This window comes from Anas platyrhynchos, chromosome 19, assembly GCF_047663525.1.
Source record: "Anas platyrhynchos isolate ZD024472 breed Pekin duck chromosome 19, IASCAAS_PekinDuck_T2T, whole genome shotgun sequence".
In the NCBI taxonomy this organism is placed as follows: Eukaryota; Metazoa; Chordata; class Aves; order Anseriformes; family Anatidae; genus Anas; species Anas platyrhynchos.
In genome coordinates this window covers 8,881,888-8,901,227 of record NC_092605.1, presented here as the reverse complement: position 1 = coordinate 8,901,227, position 19,340 = coordinate 8,881,888, and the positions used below count along the sequence as shown (strand labels likewise).

Below are 19,340 nucleotides of genomic sequence, written 5' to 3'. Positions count from 1 at the left end.
TTGGAGATCTCTGCTCCACAGAGCAAAAGCTCAAAGCAGAGCCCATGGCAGCGTTAGATGAGGTTTCCCAGGACCTTGGTGCAGCTGAGCTGAGAACATCCCCGAGGACCTGACTTAATTGATGCAAGGACTTTCTCCCAGGCAGTTCCCTGCCTGTTTCCTACTAAAAATATTTTATTTCTGGCTAAAATCATCTCTGCATATCCCAGCAGCCCCAAATGGCACCATCCTGATTTCGGGCTGGGCTGAGCACCAGACCCTGGGGGCTGTAGGGGTTGCTGCTCCCGGGCAGCTCCCAGGAAGGGCAGCAGCTGGACCTGCCGTGGTGGTGCCGTGCCCCACTGAGCGCCTTTCTCCCTGCAGAAGCTGCACAAGTATTTCCCCATCTCTGCGATCGGGGTGCTGCAGGAAGACTCGTCCAACATCGTGGAGCTGCTTCGCATGGCCTTCGAGGTAACGGTGCCCTCCGGGGCTTCGCTCTCGCTCCCAGGGCAGGATGTGGCCCCTCTGGGGCAGGCCATGGGGTGGCCACAGTGGGGCTGCAGAAAATCAGGGCCATAATCACCTCCTGCCCCCCCCCAGCGCATCCGCTCCAAGATGGACATCCGAGCTGACTACGAGCCCAAGGCCTTGAAGGCCTTGAAGACAGAGTTCAGCTCCTCCATGTACCAAAAGACAGAGTCCGGCTCCTTCAACATCACCCGTGGGGAAGTGGTAGGTGCATGGGATGGGAGGAACAAGCGGGGTGCCAGCAGCAGGGTCGCTCTGTGGGGCTCCTGCACCTTCCCCTTCCCTGCAGGGCAAGTTCAAGATGCGCGTGAAGGCGCTCGAGAACGTCGGCGGGCAGCACGTCTGCAGCCTCCCGGAGAAAGACCGGCAGGGAGTCATCCACGTGAAGCCCACGTCCCTGAGCGACAGCCTTGAAGTCAGAGCCTCGGTGGTCTGTGATGTGTGCCCGTGTGAGCAGGTACGGGCTGTGTTTGCAGACGTGCCCCCCTCCTGGGAACGTGTCCGCCAACACGTGTGGGTCCTGCTTAGCTCCTGCAGCTCGGTGCCAGCAGCTCCTGGTTTTCGGAGCTGGAGGTTTTGAGTTCTGGGCTGGGAGGCCCTAAGATGCAGCTTTGAACACCCAAGGGGCTGTTATGGGGTGGTGGGCACCCATCCTGCCCGTCTGTGCTGCCTGGCTGGAGACGCTGGCTCACAGGTGGTCCCCTGCCACCCCCGGAGCTCATCCCAAGGACACTTTCACCACAGCCCACACTGAGCTGTGCTCGTTGTCCTACAAAGCTCGGTCTCATGGGCAAAGCCTATCCCCTGGCTCTGCCTTTGTGATTCCTGAGATGGCCCTGGGGGGAACCGAGCCCACCCAGCAGCACCTCCTCGCTCTCCCCTTGCAGCACGCGGTCCCCTCCTCACCCAAGTGCAACTTCCGTGGGGACTTCATCTGTGGACAGTGCTTCTGCCACGCAGGCTGGTAAGGATTTTGCCAAGCCCGGTGCCCCTCTGGGGGTTCTGGCCACGCCTGGCAACCCACCAGGATGCACGCTTGTGCCCTGCGGGCCCTACCTGGGGGCAGCCCCCGTGCCCTGCTCCTGCCTCTCTCAGTGCCATCTCCTCTCTATCAGGCAAGGGGACACGTGCGACTGCTCCCTGGAATTGTCCTCCAACAAAACAGAGTGCATCCGCCCTGGGGAGGAGAAAGTGTGCTCAGGCCGGGGTGAGTGTATCTGCGGGAAGTGCCAGTGCAACCTGGAGGGCCAGGTGCAGCGCTTCGACGGGGACTTCTGCCAGTACGACGTCCTGCAGTGCCCGCGCACCTCCGGCTTCCTCTGCAACGGTGAGCACCACCCCGCTGCCCCCTTCCCCGGTGCCTGCAGGTGTGAGTGGCACAGAGGGGTGAATAACGGGCTGTGGGCTGCGGGGACAGGGGAGATCTGAGCCTGGGATGCACCCCAAGATGCTGGGGAAGCCCAGGGTGGGGCGCAGCGCGGTGACGTTTCCCCTCTTGCAGATCGCGGTCGCTGCTCCGAGGGTGCCTGCGTGTGTGAGAGCGGCTGGGAGGGCCCAGGCTGCGAGTGTCCCACGAGCAATGACACCTGCATCGACAGCCGGGGGGTACGTCCTGGCCAGGCCACTCCAGGCCGTAGCAAATGTCCCCGTGCTGGGGACACGGGGAGCCGGCAGCAGCTCGCTGGCACCCGGTGCCACTGCCTGTGGCTGCTCTCAGCCACCAACTGTCCCCTCTGCTCCCCAGGGCATCTGCAACAACCAGGGGAGGTGCGAGTGCGGCAGGTGCATCTGTGACAAGGCGTCCGTGTACATCAGCTCCACCTGCGAGATCAGCTACTCCCTGGTGAGCCTCAGCTTGGGGACCCCGGGGGCTCACACTTCTCCTTCCCATGGAGAGCCTGGAGGGAAGGAGAGCAAAGCGAGGGTGGAGGCATTTCTCAGTCAGGAGCAAAGAGTCTGAGTCTCGGCTCCTGGCTTGTTCTGATCTGCCCCAAGGCCATAAAAACTCATTTCATGGCTGGCTGCCTCAGTTTTCCTACTGACAAACGCATGCTAATCCCACATGGAGTGGAGAAAGCTGGCTCGGTTGTGTTCTGGGAAGGCCACCTAAGGCCCTTGGAGGAGATCTGGTTGCTGCCCTGATGCAGGCTGTTGGTGTGAGAGGTTTTGGAGAGATGGTGAGGGCTCAGCACCTCCATCCAGCCCAAACACCTCCAGCCTCTGGGTCAGGGCTGCGTGGCTCAGGGTGTCTCCGAGGCAGGTGGCTGGAGAGATGTCCCCAGCCTGGCTCTGGGCGCGATGCTCGCCCCGCGGGCGGTCTCCTGACGGTGCTTTGTGCCCCTGCCCAGGGTTTCCAGGCCATCTGCGAGAGCATCCGGGACTGTGTCCAGTGCCAGGCCTGGGGAACGGGCAACAGGAAAGGGAACTGCAGCACGTGCCACCTCCAGGTCCAGATGGTGGAGGAGCTGAAGAAAGGTACCAGGACGCAGACACGCGTGGTGTGCCTGCCCTGTGCATGTGTGCCCTGGGGTCTCCTCATGCTTGGAGCTGGGTTCCCAGTCCTGGTAACTCCACAGCCGGGTGATCATGTCCCCAATCTATCCACAGAGGAGGCCAGTGAGCAATGCTCCTTCCAGGACGAGGAGGATGACTGCACCTACCACTACACCCTGATGGGAGACCCCAGCGACCTCCCCAACGCCACCGTCCAGGTGCAGAAGAAGAAAGGTGAGCAGGCACGGGAGGTGGAGAGCAGCGTCCTCAGAGAGCAGCACCTTTGGTGATGAGAGCCCAGCACAGTCAGGGAGAGACACGAGGTGCTGGAAGGCCCCTTGGGTAGGAGCCAAGAGGTGGCAGAGCTCTCCCTGGGCAGCATTTCTCATCGTGAGCACCAGGAGAGAAGCTCCCAGGCTGAAATTGGCTGCTCCGTCTCTCTGAGAGCTGTGGCCGTGCTCTCCCCGTTCCCTCCCCTGGCTGCTGCCCTGCAGTCACAGCCCGTGCTGCTGTCCCTTGCAGAGTGCCCTCCGGGAAACTTCCTCTGGCTCATCCCACTGCTCATTTTCCTGATCCTCCTCCTGGGGCTTCTGCTGCTGCTGTGCTGGAGGTTCTGCGCCTGCTGCAAGGTGAGTGACAAATTTCCCAAACCCATCCTGCCTCTACCGGGGCTGGGTCCTGATGGTGTCCAGCACCTGTTGCTGGCATCAAATGCTGTGTGATTTCCCCCACTAAAAGGATATCTGGCTAAAATCACCTTCCAGAGCCCCATTCATCCACCGCCCACCCAGCCCTGCTCCAGCCCTGCTGCTGTGAGCCCTCCCAGCTGGAGACTTGAGATTTTTACACCCTTGGCTGCAGAGTGACTGTGTGTTTGGTCATGTCTTTTCTAGGCTTGCCTGGCCCTGCTTCCCTGCTGTGCACGAGGTACCAGCCCTTTGAATGGGGGGGAGAGAGGGGTTTGTGGGGTCACTGCCTTCCTTGGGGGGAGGACACAAGTAGGGATCCCCTTGTGGGGTGTGGTAAATCAGGGCCATCTCCCAGCAGAGCCAAGCTGCTGCCCGTCCTCCCTGCCCCACAGCACTGACTCTGCCCCTGCTCTGCAGGTCGCACGGTTGGCTTCAAGGAGGACCACTACATGCTGCGCCAGAGCCTCATGTCCTCCGACCACCTGGACACCCCCATGGTCCGCAGCGGGTCCCTCAAGGGCCGGGACACCGTCCGCTGGAAGATCAACAACAATGTCCACAAGCAGGGCTTCGCCTCCCACACTGCCACCGCCAACCCCAAAGATCTCAGTGAGTGTCTCCGCCGGGGAATGGGACCCCAAGGAGGTGCTGTGGTGCCATAAAGGGCATGGACGCCATGGGATCTGGACACCATGTCCCCGCGTATATCAGGCATATCCCCACACATCCAGCTTTTGCTGGGTGATTTCTCTGACCGGGAGGGAAGAAACCTGACTGGGGCATTTCTCCTTGCAGTTCCCTACGGGCTGTCTCTGAGGCTGACCCGGCTTTTCACGCAGAACCTCACGAAGCCGGAGAGCCGGGAGTGCGAGCAGCTGCGCAAGGAAGTGGAGGAGAACGTAAGGGCCTGAGCACCTGGGGGGGCTTGGGGTGGGACTGGGCACAGCCACGGTGGTGGTGGCTGTGACACCTTCCCTGGACACTCAGTCCTTGAAATGAAGAAGAGATTTTTCCTGATTTTTTTTTTTTCCTCCTTCTGAAAGAAAACACAAACCTTAAGAATTATCAAAGCATCACGTTGATGAGGCTTGCTCCTGAAGCTCCTCTCTAGCTTCAGTTTGCAGCTTCTGGCTGTGTTCTGGGGATAAACCCCATGTCCATCTTGCTCCTTGCAGCTGAACGACATTTACAAGCACATCCCAGGCTGCCACAAGCTCCAGCAGACCAAGTTCAGGTGGGTCACTGGGGGGGGAGAACGCCTGTCTCGGGGTCAGGGTTGCCCCAGGGCACTGCTGATGAGGGAAGGGATGGGGAAGGGTGTGAAATCTGTGAGCTGGGAGGGAGCAGGGTCTGTGAGCCCTTCCCAACACAAACATGAGCCCAGTGAGGAGCTTCACCCACCGGAGGCCACGGGCTCTGCAGGGAGGTTTGGCACCGCTCCCCATGGCTGAATCCCGTGGGGCATCTGCCGCGGCTCAGACATGTGCAGGGCTGTGATTCACACAGAACTTTGTCTCCCCAGAAGCGTTACTCACTCTGATTTTATTTTATTTTTCCCCCTCAGGGTACAGCCCAATTCTGGGAAAAGGTAAGTGGAGCTTGCAGCCTTGTCTTTGCTGCTTCTCCCTTTTTGTGGGCAGGGGTGTGGGTGGCGGAGTGCCCTGCAAACCCGCTAACCCCTCCAGGTGCTGCGTGCGATGAGCAGACCTGGCCTCAGCTCTTCCCCTGCTTTTTGTTCCCCCGGCCACAGGCAGGACCACACCATCGTGGACACTGTGCTCACCGCCCCTCGCTCAGCCAAGATGGACATCATCAAAGTCACCGAGAAGCACGTCTCCCACGAGGCTTTCAACGACCTGAAGGTTTCGCCAGGTTATTACACCGTGACCTCGGATCAAGGTAGGGAGCGGAGCCCAGCACGGCGTCCTGGCCGGGCAGAGGGGGCATTTCCCACCTCTCACCGTCACCCTTTCCCCCAGATGCTCATGGGATGGTGGAGTTCCAAGAAGCCGTGGAGCTGGTGGATGTCCGTGTCCCGCTCTTCATCAGGGAGGATGATGATGATGAGAAGCAGCTGCAGGTGGAGGCCATTGACGTCCCCACCGGCATCGCGGAGATTGGACGCAGGCTGGTCAACATCACCATCATCAAAGAACAAGGTGAAGGGCAGCAGCCATGGCACGAGGCATGACCAAGGGCACTCGTGTTGGTTGGCCCCTTGTCCAGATGGACTCCTGTGGTTCCTAAGGAAGGTGTTGAGTTCCCCAGCATCACAAGCCAGAAATTTGCTTGGTGACTGCTATCTGAAGGCACCTGGGTCTAAACTAGAGCATCTTTTAAAGCATCCAAGGGAGGGCCATCATCCCTGATGGCAGGGACCAAAACGTTTGACCATCACAGGTTTTAAGTGCTATGTTGTGTGGCAGATCCAAGGTTGGCCACGTGCCTCTGCTGCTCCAGTTCTAAAGTTGTTGGAGTGATGCAGTGGAAGCCCTCATTGCTCTTTATGCTGTGCTTGGGGCAGGTGAACACCCCCAGTGATTTTCCTCTGCTTTCTGTGTGGTTGTTCTTTGGGCAGGGAGCAAGAGGACTGGTAAAGTCTCCAGTCCATGCAGTGGTATTTCTAATGCAGTTCATACCCATGGGTGGTAGGAAGTCTCTTCCCAAGTGCTCGTAATGCGATTTTTCATGCATTTGACACATTTGTTCTCTCCTGCCCTTCCAGCCAGCAGCCTCATCACCTTCTTGCAGCCAGCCTATTCCCACAGCCGCTTTGACAAGGTGGCCAAGATCCCTGTCCTGCGGGAGATCATAGACAACGGGAAGTCCCAAGTCACCTACAGGACCCGAGACCTCACCGCCAAGGACGGCAGGGTAAGGCCAATGCTCCTGGCCTTGGCAGGCAGGAACGAGCAGACACCAGGGAAGGAACCGACCCTAGGGCTGCAGGAAAACTGAGTTGGGTTCAAAGGGGACATGGCCAGGAGAAGGTGGACCCAAGGCTTTTGTGTAGCACAGGGACGGACACATTCTCCTCCATCCCTGATTCCTGCCCTCATTCCCTGTGCCTCAGGGACTTGAGAGGCTGCTTGGACCTCAGTCAGAGGGTGCCGGCTGCCCCCGAGCTGTGGGGCACTGGGAGGCCAGTGGAGGTTCACTGGGAGACGAGGGGAATCACTCTGGGAACCATCTCACGGGTGCTGCGTGCTCTGACCTCTCCCTCCTCCTCCAGGACTACGTCTTTGCAGAAGGCGACCTGATCTTCCAGCCCGGCGAGACCCGGAAAGAGGTGCAGGTCTCCTTGCTGGAGCTCACCGAAATAGACACCCTCCTGCACAACTGCCAGCTCAAGCAGTTCGCCATCGACCTCCTCCATCCCAAGTACGGCGCCAAGATCGGCCGCTACCCCCAGACCACGGTGACCATCGCTGACCCAGGTAGGGGCTGGCAGATGGCAGCAGGAGCTGGGGGACCCCAGCAGGACCTGCCCAGCCGGGTCCTGCAGAGCTCCAAGCCCTGCTGCTCACCCCAAGGGCAGGGATGAGGAGGTGCCTCCAGCTCCCACTGGTAGATTTGGGTCTCCCTCTAGAGGCTTGAGCGGGTATAGGCACTGGGTGGGAAGAGAATAGATGATCTACACTGCAAAAGGAAATAGAGGGCATTCTTCTTTCCTTTTCCTTGGGGATTTGAAGAAAAAGCTGTTAAAATAAAGGAGAGGCTCCCTTTCTGGGAGCTGTGCTTGGCGATTCCTGTGACTGTGGCCGTACAGAGCTGTAAGAGCTGCCAGCAAGTGGGTCAATTACAGAGAGATTTATCGTGGTAATAGCTAGGAAAACGGGATAAAAACAGTCCGTTGTCACTGGAGTAACCAGAGCAGCTTCCTGGAACAGGCAAGGCCTTGGTGGCTTTCTAGGAGAAACAAGGGGAGGGGATTTTTTGGGTAGACCTGTGTGGTGCCAGGAGTTGGGCTCGGTGATCCTTGTGGGTCCTTTCCAACTCGGGATATTCGGGGATTCTGTGACTTGAGAAGGCTCTGCCCATCTCCTGCTCCTCTCACGGCTGCACAGGGCAAGCAATCAAGATGTGGAAGCATTGTTAAATATATTCAGCCAGAGCTAAGGATTTTAAGCTGCAAGAAGCCAAGTTCTTCCTACCTGGGCAGATTGTGAGAAGCAGCAAGAGGTGCAGGACTTGGGGGGTCAGCGCCAGACCCTTGTGCCAGCTGGCTGTATGGTTTGGGGATGTCATCACTGAATGCCTCAGTCTCCCTTCCTTGTGATGGGGAAATACCCTTCTGAAATGCTCTGAGAAGTTCACTCATTAATGGCCAGGCAGTGATGGGAAGAGGCACATTTCCTTCTTTTCCATCCTCGCGGGGCACTGGCACTGATGTGCTCTCTTCCTCGTGTCTGCAGAGGTGGTGGATGGTGTCCCCCCACTGACTGGCATGGGCCAAGTCACGCAGTCCCCCAAAGGCCGCCTGGGTGCACCGCTGAATCCCAATGCCCAGGCTCTCAGCTCCAGGAAAATCCGCCTCAGCTGGTTTCCTCCGCCAGGAAAACCCCTGGGTTACAAGGTAAGGGGGGAGAGTGGATCCCAGGGGAGGATGTGGGGCCCATCCTGTGTCTGCTGCACATGCGTGGTCACTTGTGCTGAAGGGATGGGGAGAAGAGACCCCAAGGAGGGAGCTAGCTCTCCCTTCCTGGCTCCTCTCCATGGAATCACGGCTTTCTCTTGCTTTGTCAGGTGAAATACTGGATCCAGGGGGACCCCGAGTCAGAAGCTCACCTCATCGATGTCAAATCACCATCGGCAGAACTGCATAACCTCTACCCCTTCTGCGACTACGAGATGCAAGTCTGCGCCTACAACGCCATGGGTGAAGGGGTCTACTCCGACATCATCCACTGCCACACGCTGGAGGACGGTGAGTGCTCTGCACCTCGTTTTCCCCACGTGGGAGCAAGCTGGCATCCTTGTGCCTGTAATTCAGGGAGCTCTGAGCACCTGAACGCTCCCAGCTGGAGTAATCTAAGCACCTCGTCCTTGCCTTTCCAGTGCCCAGTGAGCCTGGCCGCTTGGCTTTCAACGTCGTCTCTTCCACCGTGACGCAGCTGAGCTGGGCTGAGCCTGCAGAAACCAACGGGGAGATCACGGCGTATGAAGTCAGCTACGGACTCGTTAACGAGGACAACAGTAAGAGCTCGTTTGCTGTCTGGGGCAGCTCTAGGAACAGGAGAGCACTTTCCACATCTGGGCTGGCCCCAAGTTGCAGTAGAATCAAAATGGATCCAAAAGCATTTCTTGTAATAGTGGGATCTGGAGGGGTCATTTCCAGAAGGAGGGAGTACAGGAAATCACCCCTCAGGACTTAATCCTGCAAAGCCATGAGCACCCTCAGTTCCCATTCACTTTGGCAGTTTTTTTGCATTGTTTTTCACCTTAAAAACTTAGCTCATACGTCTAGAGGGACTGTGGTGCCAGAAAGATGCTATCTGGTGACAGCAGCTGATACACCAGTAACAGGAAACCTGCTGTAGGTTGACTTCAGCATTCAGTTTGGGGATTTCTCCAAAATCATGTCATGCCTGTCACTAGCAACCCAGATAGCCTCAGCACCTTGTCCCAGAGCCAAGCTATGTCCCAACACCAAACCACAAGCCTGTTGGCCAAGGAAGATCTGTGGCGGGGTTTCTCTGTGTCTCATGGGGGAAATGTGCACCTGTATTTTCAGTACCCATTGGCCCAGTGAAGAAAGTGCTGGTGGAAGACCCAAAGAAACGCATGGTGCTGATAGAAAACCTGCGGGAGTCCCAGCCCTACCGCTACATGGTGAAGGCCAGAAATGGTGCTGGCTGGGGGCCTGAGAGAGAAGCCACCATCAACCTTGCTACACAGCCCAAGCGTCCATTGTCCAGTGAGTTATTGCCCTGCCTGGGTGGGGAGCAGGGGAGGCAGGAGCAGTGCCGAGGAGCTTTCTCCATCACCCTGCTGCTTCTCAACACCCTGCCCTCTCCAATCGCCCTGGTGAAGGCTGAAGGCCAGCCTGAGCATGGTGGAGACAGTGTGGTTTTGAGCTGCACGTCTAATGGCATTTTCCACCTCCCCTCCAGTCCCCATCATCCCTGATGTCCCCATCATCGATGCTGAAGGAGGTGAGGACTATGACAGCTACCTGATGTACAGCTCAGATGTGCTTCGTTCTCCGACTGGCAGCAAGCATCCCAGCGTCTCTGACGATTCAGGTACGTTGCTCCAGGTTTTGCAAAGGTCATCTTCAACGTTCATTTTTTCCTTAATTATTTTCAGCAGCGAGTTCTGTTGCAACTTTTGTCCTCACAGCGACAGGGAGATGTGAATCACGGAGCTGGTGGAGATCAGCACTTCCAAAGCACAGTGCTTGGAAACATTTGACTGGTCTTAGTCTAAATAAGACCCATGTCCCCTTGTCTTAGCCATGAGGCAAAGGCAAATCTCGGTGTGGGGTGGTAGAGGAGTTTTTCATAGCCCTCTGCGCTCATCTTCCCTTCATTTTGGTGTCTGAATGGACCAAGAGTTACTGTCAGAAAACAGGATCTGGCGAGGCACAGACCTCTGAGTCTGGGTGCTTGGGGTCTCAGCCAAGCCAACAGGAGGGAATTCAACAAGTGATTGGGAGGCACTGGCCAGTGAATTGGATCCCGGTGGATCCCTGTGGCCTCTGAGCTCTTCCTTCATCACTTCGCTCTGAGTGGGGCTGGCTCTCGTATGCTGTACTGGGACAGCAAGGGGAAGACTGGCCATAAGTGAAATGCTGAGGTTGTCATTGGGAGCTGGAGGGTCTTTCCTGGGGGGTTCTCCAGAGCCTGGGATCCAGAAGCAAGTCCTTGCTCCCTTCAGAAAACAGACATAACAGGAACACCAAGTGTCTGACCATCCCTTGTGCACATCGTGGAGCAAGGAAGCCTCTCCCGAGCAGAGGACCAGTGTAGCAGGCTCTTCGTGACAGGGACAGCCATACGGTGGGACTTGGACTCTCACCTTCTGTCGTGACGGACACAGGGCTGGAAAACAGCCCTGGGGCTGGGGCACCCCCTGCACGTCACATTCCCTCCATCTACCACTCACCTGATGGCTGCACCTCCTGACCTCGTCAGCCAACGGGCCTTGTTCACCCCGGCGGCTGCCCCTTCCCCTCCCCAGCAAGCAGCACGAAGGCAGTGGGGAGCCCACCCCATCCCCCGTAGATCATGCCAACACCAGTGCTTGCCTTGTCCCAAAAGGCTCCAGGTGGAAATATGTGCAGCTGCTGGGAGAAGACTTGGATCTTCGCCGCATCACCTGGAGGCTCCCACCTGAAACCATTCCCCGCCTCTCTGGCAGCAGCCACCTCTCCTCGGACACCGAGGGTCTCCTCCGCGAGGAGGACAGCGACGTGGCTACTGGCAGCCTGATGAGGAGCGGGACCCCCCGGCCCCAAGCAGGTGAAGGACGGCTTCGTATGGCCCTGAGTGTCCTGTCTCGTCCTTCTCTGAGCCACAGGGCCTGCGGCTGGGCCCCCCCCCAGCACGTGGCCCCCTTCCTCCCCTTGTGTGCCCGTCCTCCTGTTGGCGTGATGTTCACGTGCTGTAGAGTCTGCTTCAAAGCCTTGTCCTGGTGTGTCTGCTCACGAGTGTCAAGGTAACCCCCATCTCGGCATGGACTTGGGAGCCTGCTAGCAAGTTGCTTCTACAACAGGCCGGACCTTCAAGGCATGAGCCAAACTCAAATGATGCCTGCTAAGTACCACCTCCAAGGGCAGCTCCTCACCTTAACTGAGTGCCCTGAGCTACCAGGGCAGATCTGCTGGACCGTTAAACAGAAATCACTCCCTCGTGGTAGCTGATCTCTCCCGGCCTGCTGAGAGGGGATGAGGATTTGTCAAGGACCTGAGCAGCGAAGCAGTTTGCTTTTCAGACCCAGCTGAGATGGGATCCAGAGTGAGATTTGGAGAAACCGCCTCCGTAAAGGGCTGTTTTTCTTCTTCTGGCTTCTTTTTTAACCTGAAATTATAAACTTGTGTTTGCGTCAAAGGAGAGAGAGAACCACAAGGCAGTGCCCCAGCGAGGCCGAGGTCTGGAGTTACCTTGGGCACCATGGGTGTCTCTGGTGCTGGGTGTAGGCAGTCTCTATTTCCCATTTGTTTCCCCATTTTTGTGTTGGGTGACCATGGCTTGTTCTAGATGAAGCTCTCCAGAACCACCTTCCAGAGTGGCTAAGGCCAGGACAAAGCCGAGGCAGGGTGCACGTGGTGCCTCCTGCTTCCTCCCCAGAGAAACTGGAGCAGAAGCCCAGTCCTCCAGCTGCCTTCCTCACGGTGTGTCCTCTTCCACAGAGCACCTGCTGAACGGCCGGGTGGACTTCTCCGGCAGCAGCGGCACGCTGACCAGGGCAACAAACACCAGCTACCACCAGCTGAGCTCACACGTGCAGCAGGAGCACAGGGTGATGGGCAGCTCCTCGCTGACCAGAGACTACTCCACGATGATGATGGGGCACGGTGAGTGCAGACGTGGCAGGGCCACTTCTTCTCTTCTACCTTCATAACCACCTTCAGGTCCGTGCCCTGCGGATCCTTTGGGGGTGAGGACTGTGCTCACAGCCAAAGGGGCCCGTGAAGCAGAGATCTGGAAGGCCGTGTCCTTACCACTGATGTGCAAATGCTTTGGTAAGGCTGCTCTGCTTCCAGACCACTCTGCAAAGGGTGCCCATCCCTGATGTGCAGAGCACCTGGCTAACTGCAAAGCATCCCAGAAAAAGCACGTCTTTCTCTCTTACTCTGTCCAGCAGTGTGGTTTCCTTTCAGCTCCATGCACGTACACCAGGCTGATGCTGCCAGGTTGCAAAAAGACCTTAAAATCTGAGCCTTAAAAAAAAAAATCTCTGTGCAGGAGCCAGCACCCGGGCTGAGCCCCCTCTGAAATCTTCAACCATGTTTTTCTCTTTCTCTCTTTCTCTTACGCTGCTCTGTAGATTACCCAGGGAGACCCCTCCCTCCCATCCGTGAAGATGCTGGGAGGACAATCCCGCTGCCCCGGGATGTGGGTTTCAGGAGCAGGGCAAAGGTGAAGGGTTACTACCCCAGCACTGGCTTTCGGGACTCTATAATCATGACCGATGGGTCTGCAGGGATTTGCAAGTACATAGGTACAGCTTTGTCCAGTGTCTCCTTCCAGCCATGCATCCCATAACCAGCCAGGCCGCTGACCATCCGTGAGCTGCTGCCATCTGCTGCCCCCAGACCCTCTCTCCATGGCTTTCTGTGTGCCACACCAACACCCGGGCTGTGCCTCCATCACACCACCTTTCCATTTGCAGGTCACTTCAGCTGTGTTTCAAGCCACGTGGGCCGATTAACACTCACCGCTGCTGCCACCGTGCTCTAACGAGCTGACCACCTCATTGCCCCCTCCTTTTCATTCCTAACAAGCTTGTTGTCCCCATTCTTACCCCACAGGCCTTTGGAGGACTCCTGGGGAGAACGTGTGCTCCATACGAGATGTCCCTCTGCAAACTCTTTGGTCAGAAGTCCATGAGGTCCTACCAGGAACTCTGTTTGGGTGCTGCATGCAGAAAGCAGGGACAGAAAGCAGCTTCATGTGCCCATCCCTGGGCTTCACCTCCCTGGGAGGTTTCTGTGCTCACCACGAGCCTTGTGTCCCACTGGGCTGAGCTGTGGGGAGCCAGGAGCACCCCGCTCTGGTCCCAGCTGCCCATGTCCCCTTGAACAACCCCTGGGCTGCTTTAGCTGCAGGTTAGGGCCACTCTCAACAGAGCTGTGTTTGCTCTGAAGATGCCTGTGAAGGATTGGACTGCTTTGGGGTGGGCCAGGAGGGTCTTGCCCCAGTACTTGGGCTTCTGCTCTGGTTGCTCCACCACAGGGCCATGAAGCTTATCTTGCCTTGTCCCACCCAAGGGTGGCCCCAAGTTTGTAGGACATCCTTGTAGGTGTGCAGAGCCAGCCAGTCCCCCTCTTGAGAGGTTCAGCTTGCAGAGAGGACATCTCACCACGTTTTCACCACGTTCTCCCCAGACCATCAGGACCATCCCACGCTTCCGCGTGCCGCTCCCTCCTCTCCCCCAGCCCAACTAACCCCTCGCCCCCAAACCCCTGCCGTGACAGTCCCGTTCTGCCTCAGATTCCAGGCTGCCGCTGGGCATCCCCGACACCCCGACCCGTTTGGTCTTCTCCGCCCTGGGGCCCACCTCCCTGAAGGTGAGCTGGCAGGAGCCGCACTGCGAGAAGGAGGTGCAGGGCTACAGCGTGCAGTACCAGCTGCTCAACGGAGGTGAGCGGGCAGGCAGCTGGGGTCACTGGGCAGTACTGGGAGCTTCTGGTGGGGGAGACTTGCCCAGGTCTTCTGGGCAGGCTGCTCTCTTGGGTTTCCTTGAGCAGAAGGGTTGGAGCAGATGACCTCCAGAGGTGCCTTCCAAGCACAACCACTCTGTGATTTCCAGCTCCCAGCTGTACTCCTCCTGTAGCCCTGAGGAAATGTCTCAGCCACGTTTTTTATTCTCTCTTTCTGTCGGGGGGACAGTTCTCTAGGGTTTGTGGAGTCACTCCTCCTGCAAAAAAACCCCGTGCTCCTTCTCCATCATCATCTTAGCGGAAGGTTTTTTCATCACGTTGGATTTGGAGGAAGGATTGGAACAAAAATTTATTATTTTTACCTGAAACTTGGGGCAGCTAGTGAAAATGTAATTCTCTTTGCTTGAAAATCCCTGAGTTTTCAAGAAGCCATTGTTTGTCCTAAGCCTTTTTTGGAGCAACACCTGGTCCTGTGCTACCAGCTGGTGGGGACAAGGTGTGATGGAGATGGCTGGGGAGGGGGGAACCTGGATGAATTTCTCTGGCTCAGTTTTCCAGACAGTTCATTTGAGGTAGGGTTTAGGAGAAAGCCAGGGCTCTGCCTTTGTGCCTGCAACACGGCGCTGATGTCCTGCTTCCCCGTGTGTCCCAGGAGAGGTGCACCGCCTCACCATCCCCAACCCCGCCCAGAACTCGGTGGTGGTGGAGGACCTGCTGCCCAACCACTCCTACATCTTCAAGGTGAAGGCGCAGAGCGAGGAGGGCTGGGGCCCCGAGAGGGAAGGGGTCATCACCATCGAGTCCCAGGTGGATCCGCAGAGCCCGCTCAGCCCTGTTCCAGGTGAGGCGGGTGGGGGCACCTGGGTGGTGCTGATGGCTCTGCTTCTGTCCTCACTGCTGGTGGTTTTCTCTCCCCTTACCTCATCCTGAGCTCTCCTTTCCTTTTTTTTCATTAAAAAACGGGACCTTCTGCCCCATGTGCTCACCTTCCCTTAGCTGTTGGGGTATCTGAGGCCTCCCAGCTCGTTACACAAACGCTGTGTGCAGCCCCCAGCTGGGATCCTCCCCACCACCTTCTGACCCCTCGCTTGTGCCCCCGCAGGATCCCCCTTCACGCTGAGCACACCCAGTGCTCCCGGACCACTGGTTTTCACCGCTCTCAGCCCCGATTCCCTGCAGCTCAGCTGGGAGAGGCCCCGCAAGCCCAACGGGGCCATCCTGGGCTACATGGTCACCTGCGAGATGCTGCACGGAGGAGGTAAGGTAGCAGGCTGTGGAAAACCAAATCCTTGTGCAGAAAACGAGATCACCTCCAGCAGAAACTTGCTGCCTTTTTGCTGGGACCAGCAACAGAGTTTTGTGTGCTTGCATCAGTGCAAAGTGGGGACGTGAGGCTGGTTCCAGGCCTGGGGGCAGCTGGACCCCGATGCTTTAAGTCATTGCATGATCTGGTGTAACAGAAGTGGGGAGAATTGGGATGTCACACAGCCCAAATCCAGCTGAAGTTATTTGCTCAGGATCAGCACTGCACTGAAGTAGGGCTGTCTTAGGTGCCCTATTTCTCAGGGTGTGATCGTACAACCTGTGGGTGGCATGGAACTTAGGGAAAACCAAGACTCCAGCCAGAAGTGGGAGGTATTTGCATGGACGGTCACTCCTGTCTGTCTGTCTTCACCCTGGTCTGTCTGCGTTTTTAGGCGAGCCCAGGAATATCTACGTTGAAGGAGACAATCCAGAAACAACCCTGACCGTGCCTCACCTGAGCGAGAACATCCCGTACAAGTTCAAAGTGCAAGCCAAGACCACCCAAGGCTTTGGGCCGGAGAGAGAAGGCATCATCACCATCGAATCTCAGGATGGAGGTACGGTACCGCATCTTCCTGGAAATGCAAAGGCAAGAAGTCTCTCAGAGCAGTAAATACAGCTCCTGGAGCCCTTCCCAGCTCTGGTTGTGATTCTGTTTTCTATCTCCGTCATGAAGGCACTGCTGTACCTTGTGAGCGCTGTCCCTATTCCACAGAATGCACCGAATGACAATTACAAGAACCTGTCAGTGTTTGATTCATTGCAAATCTTCTGTCTTATACCTAATTCTATGCATAGGCAGAGGTCCTCAGTCCTCCCAGTTCCTCCTAAACCCAGCCCTAATGACAAGACGAACCTCCTGAACTGACTGTTGGTGCTCGTTGTGCAGGGGGGTCACAAGCATGGGAGCTCCTTGTCGTTTCCTGGCTGACTTCTCCCTTTTTCCTTCTCCCCAGGCACTTTCTCACAGTTTGGAGGACAGCAGTACATGAGAGAAGTGTACAACTTTCCCGCTGAATACACCACCAAAACCAGCATCAGCCACTCCTCCCTGGACCCCCACTTCTCAGGTAAGGGCTTGCTGTCTGCTCTGAAACCCTTGGAGAGCAAAGGTCAGCTCTGCTTTAACCTCAGATGTCCCGGGCAGTGCAGGGGGGGTCCACCAGGCAGGATAGATGGAGAGGACCAGGCCCCTTTCTGCACCACGTCCTGCTCTGCCCTGCAGGCAGTTGCAGCCATTTCCCTGTGTGCTGCCCGATCACAGAGGGAAACGTGAGTTTTTAGAGCCCCACAGGAGCGATCTGGTGATGAAATCACAGTTCTTCCTGCAAGGCTAGGCCTCTGCAGAGAAGTATGATGACCATTTTAATTACATCAGTCCAGCTGTCCCACGTTGTCCCCCTTGAGTTCAAGGACTCATGGGCTCAAGCTGAAAGGAGGAGAGTTTAGGAGCTGGTAGAAAAACTCATCTTAGTGACTGGCATAGCAAAGTACTGAATTAACTGATCTGGAGAGGTGGTATTGAAGGTGAAACCTCTGCCAAAAACCATGAGGTAGTGCAGACCCCACTCCCCGTGACCCCATACTCAGTGCAGCATCCTGAGCACCAAGCCTCTCCTTGCAGATGGCATGCTGATGACAACCCAGCGGGTGGAGAGCGCCAGCAGCACCCTCACCAAGCAGGTCACCAAAGAGTTCGTCAGCAGGACCGTGATGTCCAGCGGGACCCTCACCAAGCAGATGGAGAGGCAGTTCTACGAGGCCTGAGCCAGGGCAGGCTGCCCGCCAGCGGGACGCCGCCGTTGGGGCGTGCAGGGCTTCGTGGCACGGTCCAGGAGTGCTTCATCCAGACTCTGCCGCGGTGCCTGGGCAGCTCCTACTGTGGGCAGAGACTTTCCAGGGCACTTCAAGCTCTGGAGCTCTCCTTTAGAGCCCAGTGCACCCCAAGCTCTGGCATGGCTGGGTCATCAGGCGGGTGCTCGCCATCCCCTGTCCTGCCCTGCTGAGCCCCAGTCCTGCAGGACCTACAGGGATGCCTTCCACGAGAAATCACCGCTCGCTCCAACACCGTTTTTGATGCCCACCCACCCGAGCACTCCTGCAGAAGCGCAGGTGTCTCGATGGTCCCCACCTCCCCAGGTAAATGGAAGGCAATGATTTATTCCTGGGTCCTCGGTTTTGAGAGGAGCCCAGCTGATGGCATCCCGAAACAGCCTGATATTTATAGAGGGTCACCGTTCCCATCTTTGCCCCGGGCTCTCTGGACAAACGGCTGTCTGCTGGAGATGGTGATTTTGTTCTGGGTTATTTTAAGAGCTGCATGGTAGCGGGTCAGGGTAACCTCTGCTTTCCTACTGCACCTGTCCTTCGCTGCTAACCTTTGGTACCACGATAGCAAAGCTTTTCATCTGTATAGCACTACTCGTGTTGGCCTCTGATGCATTTTTTTTTTGCATATGATATTGTACAGTTTTCGTAGTATATATATAAATATATTATAAATTTTATTATTTTATAAAAAAAAAAAAAACAATGGAGGTGGATGAGATCTATGCTGAGTGTTTGAGGATAAACTGGGACCGTGGCTGCTGAGAAGCATCACATAACTGGAAGAAATTAGTTAAGGTCTTGATCCAAAGGCCGCTAAACCCCGTGGAAAGCCTGGTTTTGGGCAGCTGATGCCTGCCAGCCCTCAGCAGCAGGCTGCCAGCAGCTGCGTGTGAACCACGTCTGCGGGCTGGAGCTGCAGCACGTGCCTGTGGAAGGGCTGAGATCTGCTGGGGAGCAGGATGAGAGGAACGGCTCCATTACGGTGCCTGGAGCTGAGAACAGTGCTTGGGACATCACACAAGGCTGACGTGGACAGAGACTGTGGATGCAAAATGTTGGATTGCCTTTAAAAGCCCTTTTGCCCAACAGCAATGCCACAAAAGGGAGCTGTGAGCACTCGGTAAACACAAGGGAGAAACGGGACTGGGGAGAGCAGCATTTCTTCAGGCTGAGCTTATCTCCTGAGCCTTTCTCCTTGGCTTTAGCCGTCCTTGGACAGTGCTGGGTGCGGGGCTGAGCCAGGACCTTGCTGGGCCTCGTTTCCCAGCTCTGGGCAGGATGCCCAGCATCTCGCCGCCCTCTGCCAGCACAGAACAATTGGGCTCCGTGTCTGGATGAAAGTCACGTTTCCCTGGCTTGTTTCAGCGGCACGGGCACAGGCGAGGAGCTGCTGGAAAAAAAGATCCTGCCCAAAGCAGCAGCTGCCACCTTCCTGGGTTGGTGCTTTCACCCAAAGCAGCAGCTGGCTCTTCTCCCTGGCAGCATCGCCTGCTTGATTTGATCTGAGGCTGCACCTTGGCTTATTTTAGTTTTTGGAATCAGAGAAAGATTTTCCAGCTCTGACAGTGCCAAGAGAGCTCCCTCTCCTCGCCAGGCTGCTCATGTGGAGGAGATGAGCATGTGGAGTGTTTGAGCACAGCTGCACAGGGATGACCGATGTCCAGAGGGGTCTCCAGGAGTGCAGCTGGAACTGGGGCAGTTTTGAACTTGGAGCAGGGCATCCTTCACCAAACCTACCAAATCTGGGGCTTTCCCAAGCGAGCAGGGATGGCTTCCAGCTCCCCTCTCACCCCTGCAGCTGGGCTTTACTCTCCCAGCCCAGCAGGAACCATTTCCAGCTGCTGCCTCTCCTCCTGCCCAGGAGCTCCACGACCCTGTGCTTTGTGCTCCAAGGGAAAAGACTGAACTCAGCCTCAAACAGGAGCCCCTTTTCCAAGCATTTTAACCAAAGGCTATCCTGTTAAGGGAAGTGTACAGCTCCCCAGCTGCTGCTCTCCCTGGCAGCACATGCTCCCTGCGTGCACAAGGCTATGTCCCCAGCAGTGTCACTTTTTAATTCTCGTCTGGTCACTCGGGCCGTTGGTGTTCCAGGTCAATCCGCCGACAGGTCTCCGATCAGATGACTCCCTATTGCACTCAATAAATATTTTCTCTGGTCTGCCTCTTCCTTTTTCTTTTCAAAAGCA

The 19,340-nt window shown here is 56.8% G+C and overlaps 1 protein-coding gene across 6 annotated transcripts in view; it reads left to right on the top strand.

Moving 5' to 3' along the window:
* Window positions 1–19,312, top strand: part of ITGB4 (integrin subunit beta 4) — a 33,435-nt gene extending 14,123 nt beyond the window's left edge. For 3 of the 6 annotated variants that reach the window (XM_027471297.3, XM_027471295.3, XM_013092522.5), the window contains 33 exons: window positions 364–453; window positions 583–714; window positions 800–967; window positions 1,398–1,474; window positions 1,626–1,837; window positions 2,012–2,115; window positions 2,255–2,353; window positions 2,859–2,985; window positions 3,118–3,237; window positions 3,526–3,632; window positions 3,897–3,930; window positions 4,110–4,301; window positions 4,488–4,591; window positions 4,868–4,926; window positions 5,257–5,280; window positions 5,443–5,591; window positions 5,672–5,851; window positions 6,418–6,566; window positions 6,925–7,129; window positions 8,108–8,268; window positions 8,439–8,619; window positions 8,751–8,888; window positions 9,427–9,609; window positions 9,806–9,937; window positions 10,955–11,155; window positions 12,046–12,210; window positions 12,684–12,857; window positions 13,850–13,999; window positions 14,672–14,860; window positions 15,122–15,277; window positions 15,717–15,881; window positions 16,281–16,394; window positions 16,949–19,312. In XM_027471297.3, coding sequence (XP_027327098.2) covers window positions 364–453; window positions 583–714; window positions 800–967; window positions 1,398–1,474; window positions 1,626–1,837; window positions 2,012–2,115; window positions 2,255–2,353; window positions 2,859–2,985; window positions 3,118–3,237; window positions 3,526–3,632; window positions 3,897–3,930; window positions 4,110–4,301; window positions 4,488–4,591; window positions 4,868–4,926; window positions 5,257–5,280; window positions 5,443–5,591; window positions 5,672–5,851; window positions 6,418–6,566; window positions 6,925–7,129; window positions 8,108–8,268; window positions 8,439–8,619; window positions 8,751–8,888; window positions 9,427–9,609; window positions 9,806–9,937; window positions 10,955–11,155; window positions 12,046–12,210; window positions 12,684–12,857; window positions 13,850–13,999; window positions 14,672–14,860; window positions 15,122–15,277; window positions 15,717–15,881; window positions 16,281–16,394; window positions 16,949–17,091 — 4,584 coding nt within the window. In that variant the 3' untranslated portion in view covers window positions 17,092–19,312. The remainder of the gene's footprint in view (window positions 1–363; window positions 454–582; window positions 715–799; window positions 968–1,397; window positions 1,475–1,625; window positions 1,838–2,011; window positions 2,116–2,254; window positions 2,354–2,858; window positions 2,986–3,117; window positions 3,238–3,525; window positions 3,633–3,896; window positions 3,931–4,109; window positions 4,302–4,487; window positions 4,592–4,867; window positions 4,927–5,256; window positions 5,281–5,442; window positions 5,592–5,671; window positions 5,852–6,417; window positions 6,567–6,924; window positions 7,130–8,107; window positions 8,269–8,438; window positions 8,620–8,750; window positions 8,889–9,426; window positions 9,610–9,805; window positions 9,938–10,954; window positions 11,156–12,045; window positions 12,211–12,683; window positions 12,858–13,849; window positions 14,000–14,671; window positions 14,861–15,121; window positions 15,278–15,716; window positions 15,882–16,280; window positions 16,395–16,948) is intronic. The other 3 variants (XM_027471298.3, XM_027471299.3, XM_027471300.3) reach the window with 3 other exon arrangements.
* Window positions 19,313–19,340: the final 28 nt, after the last annotated feature.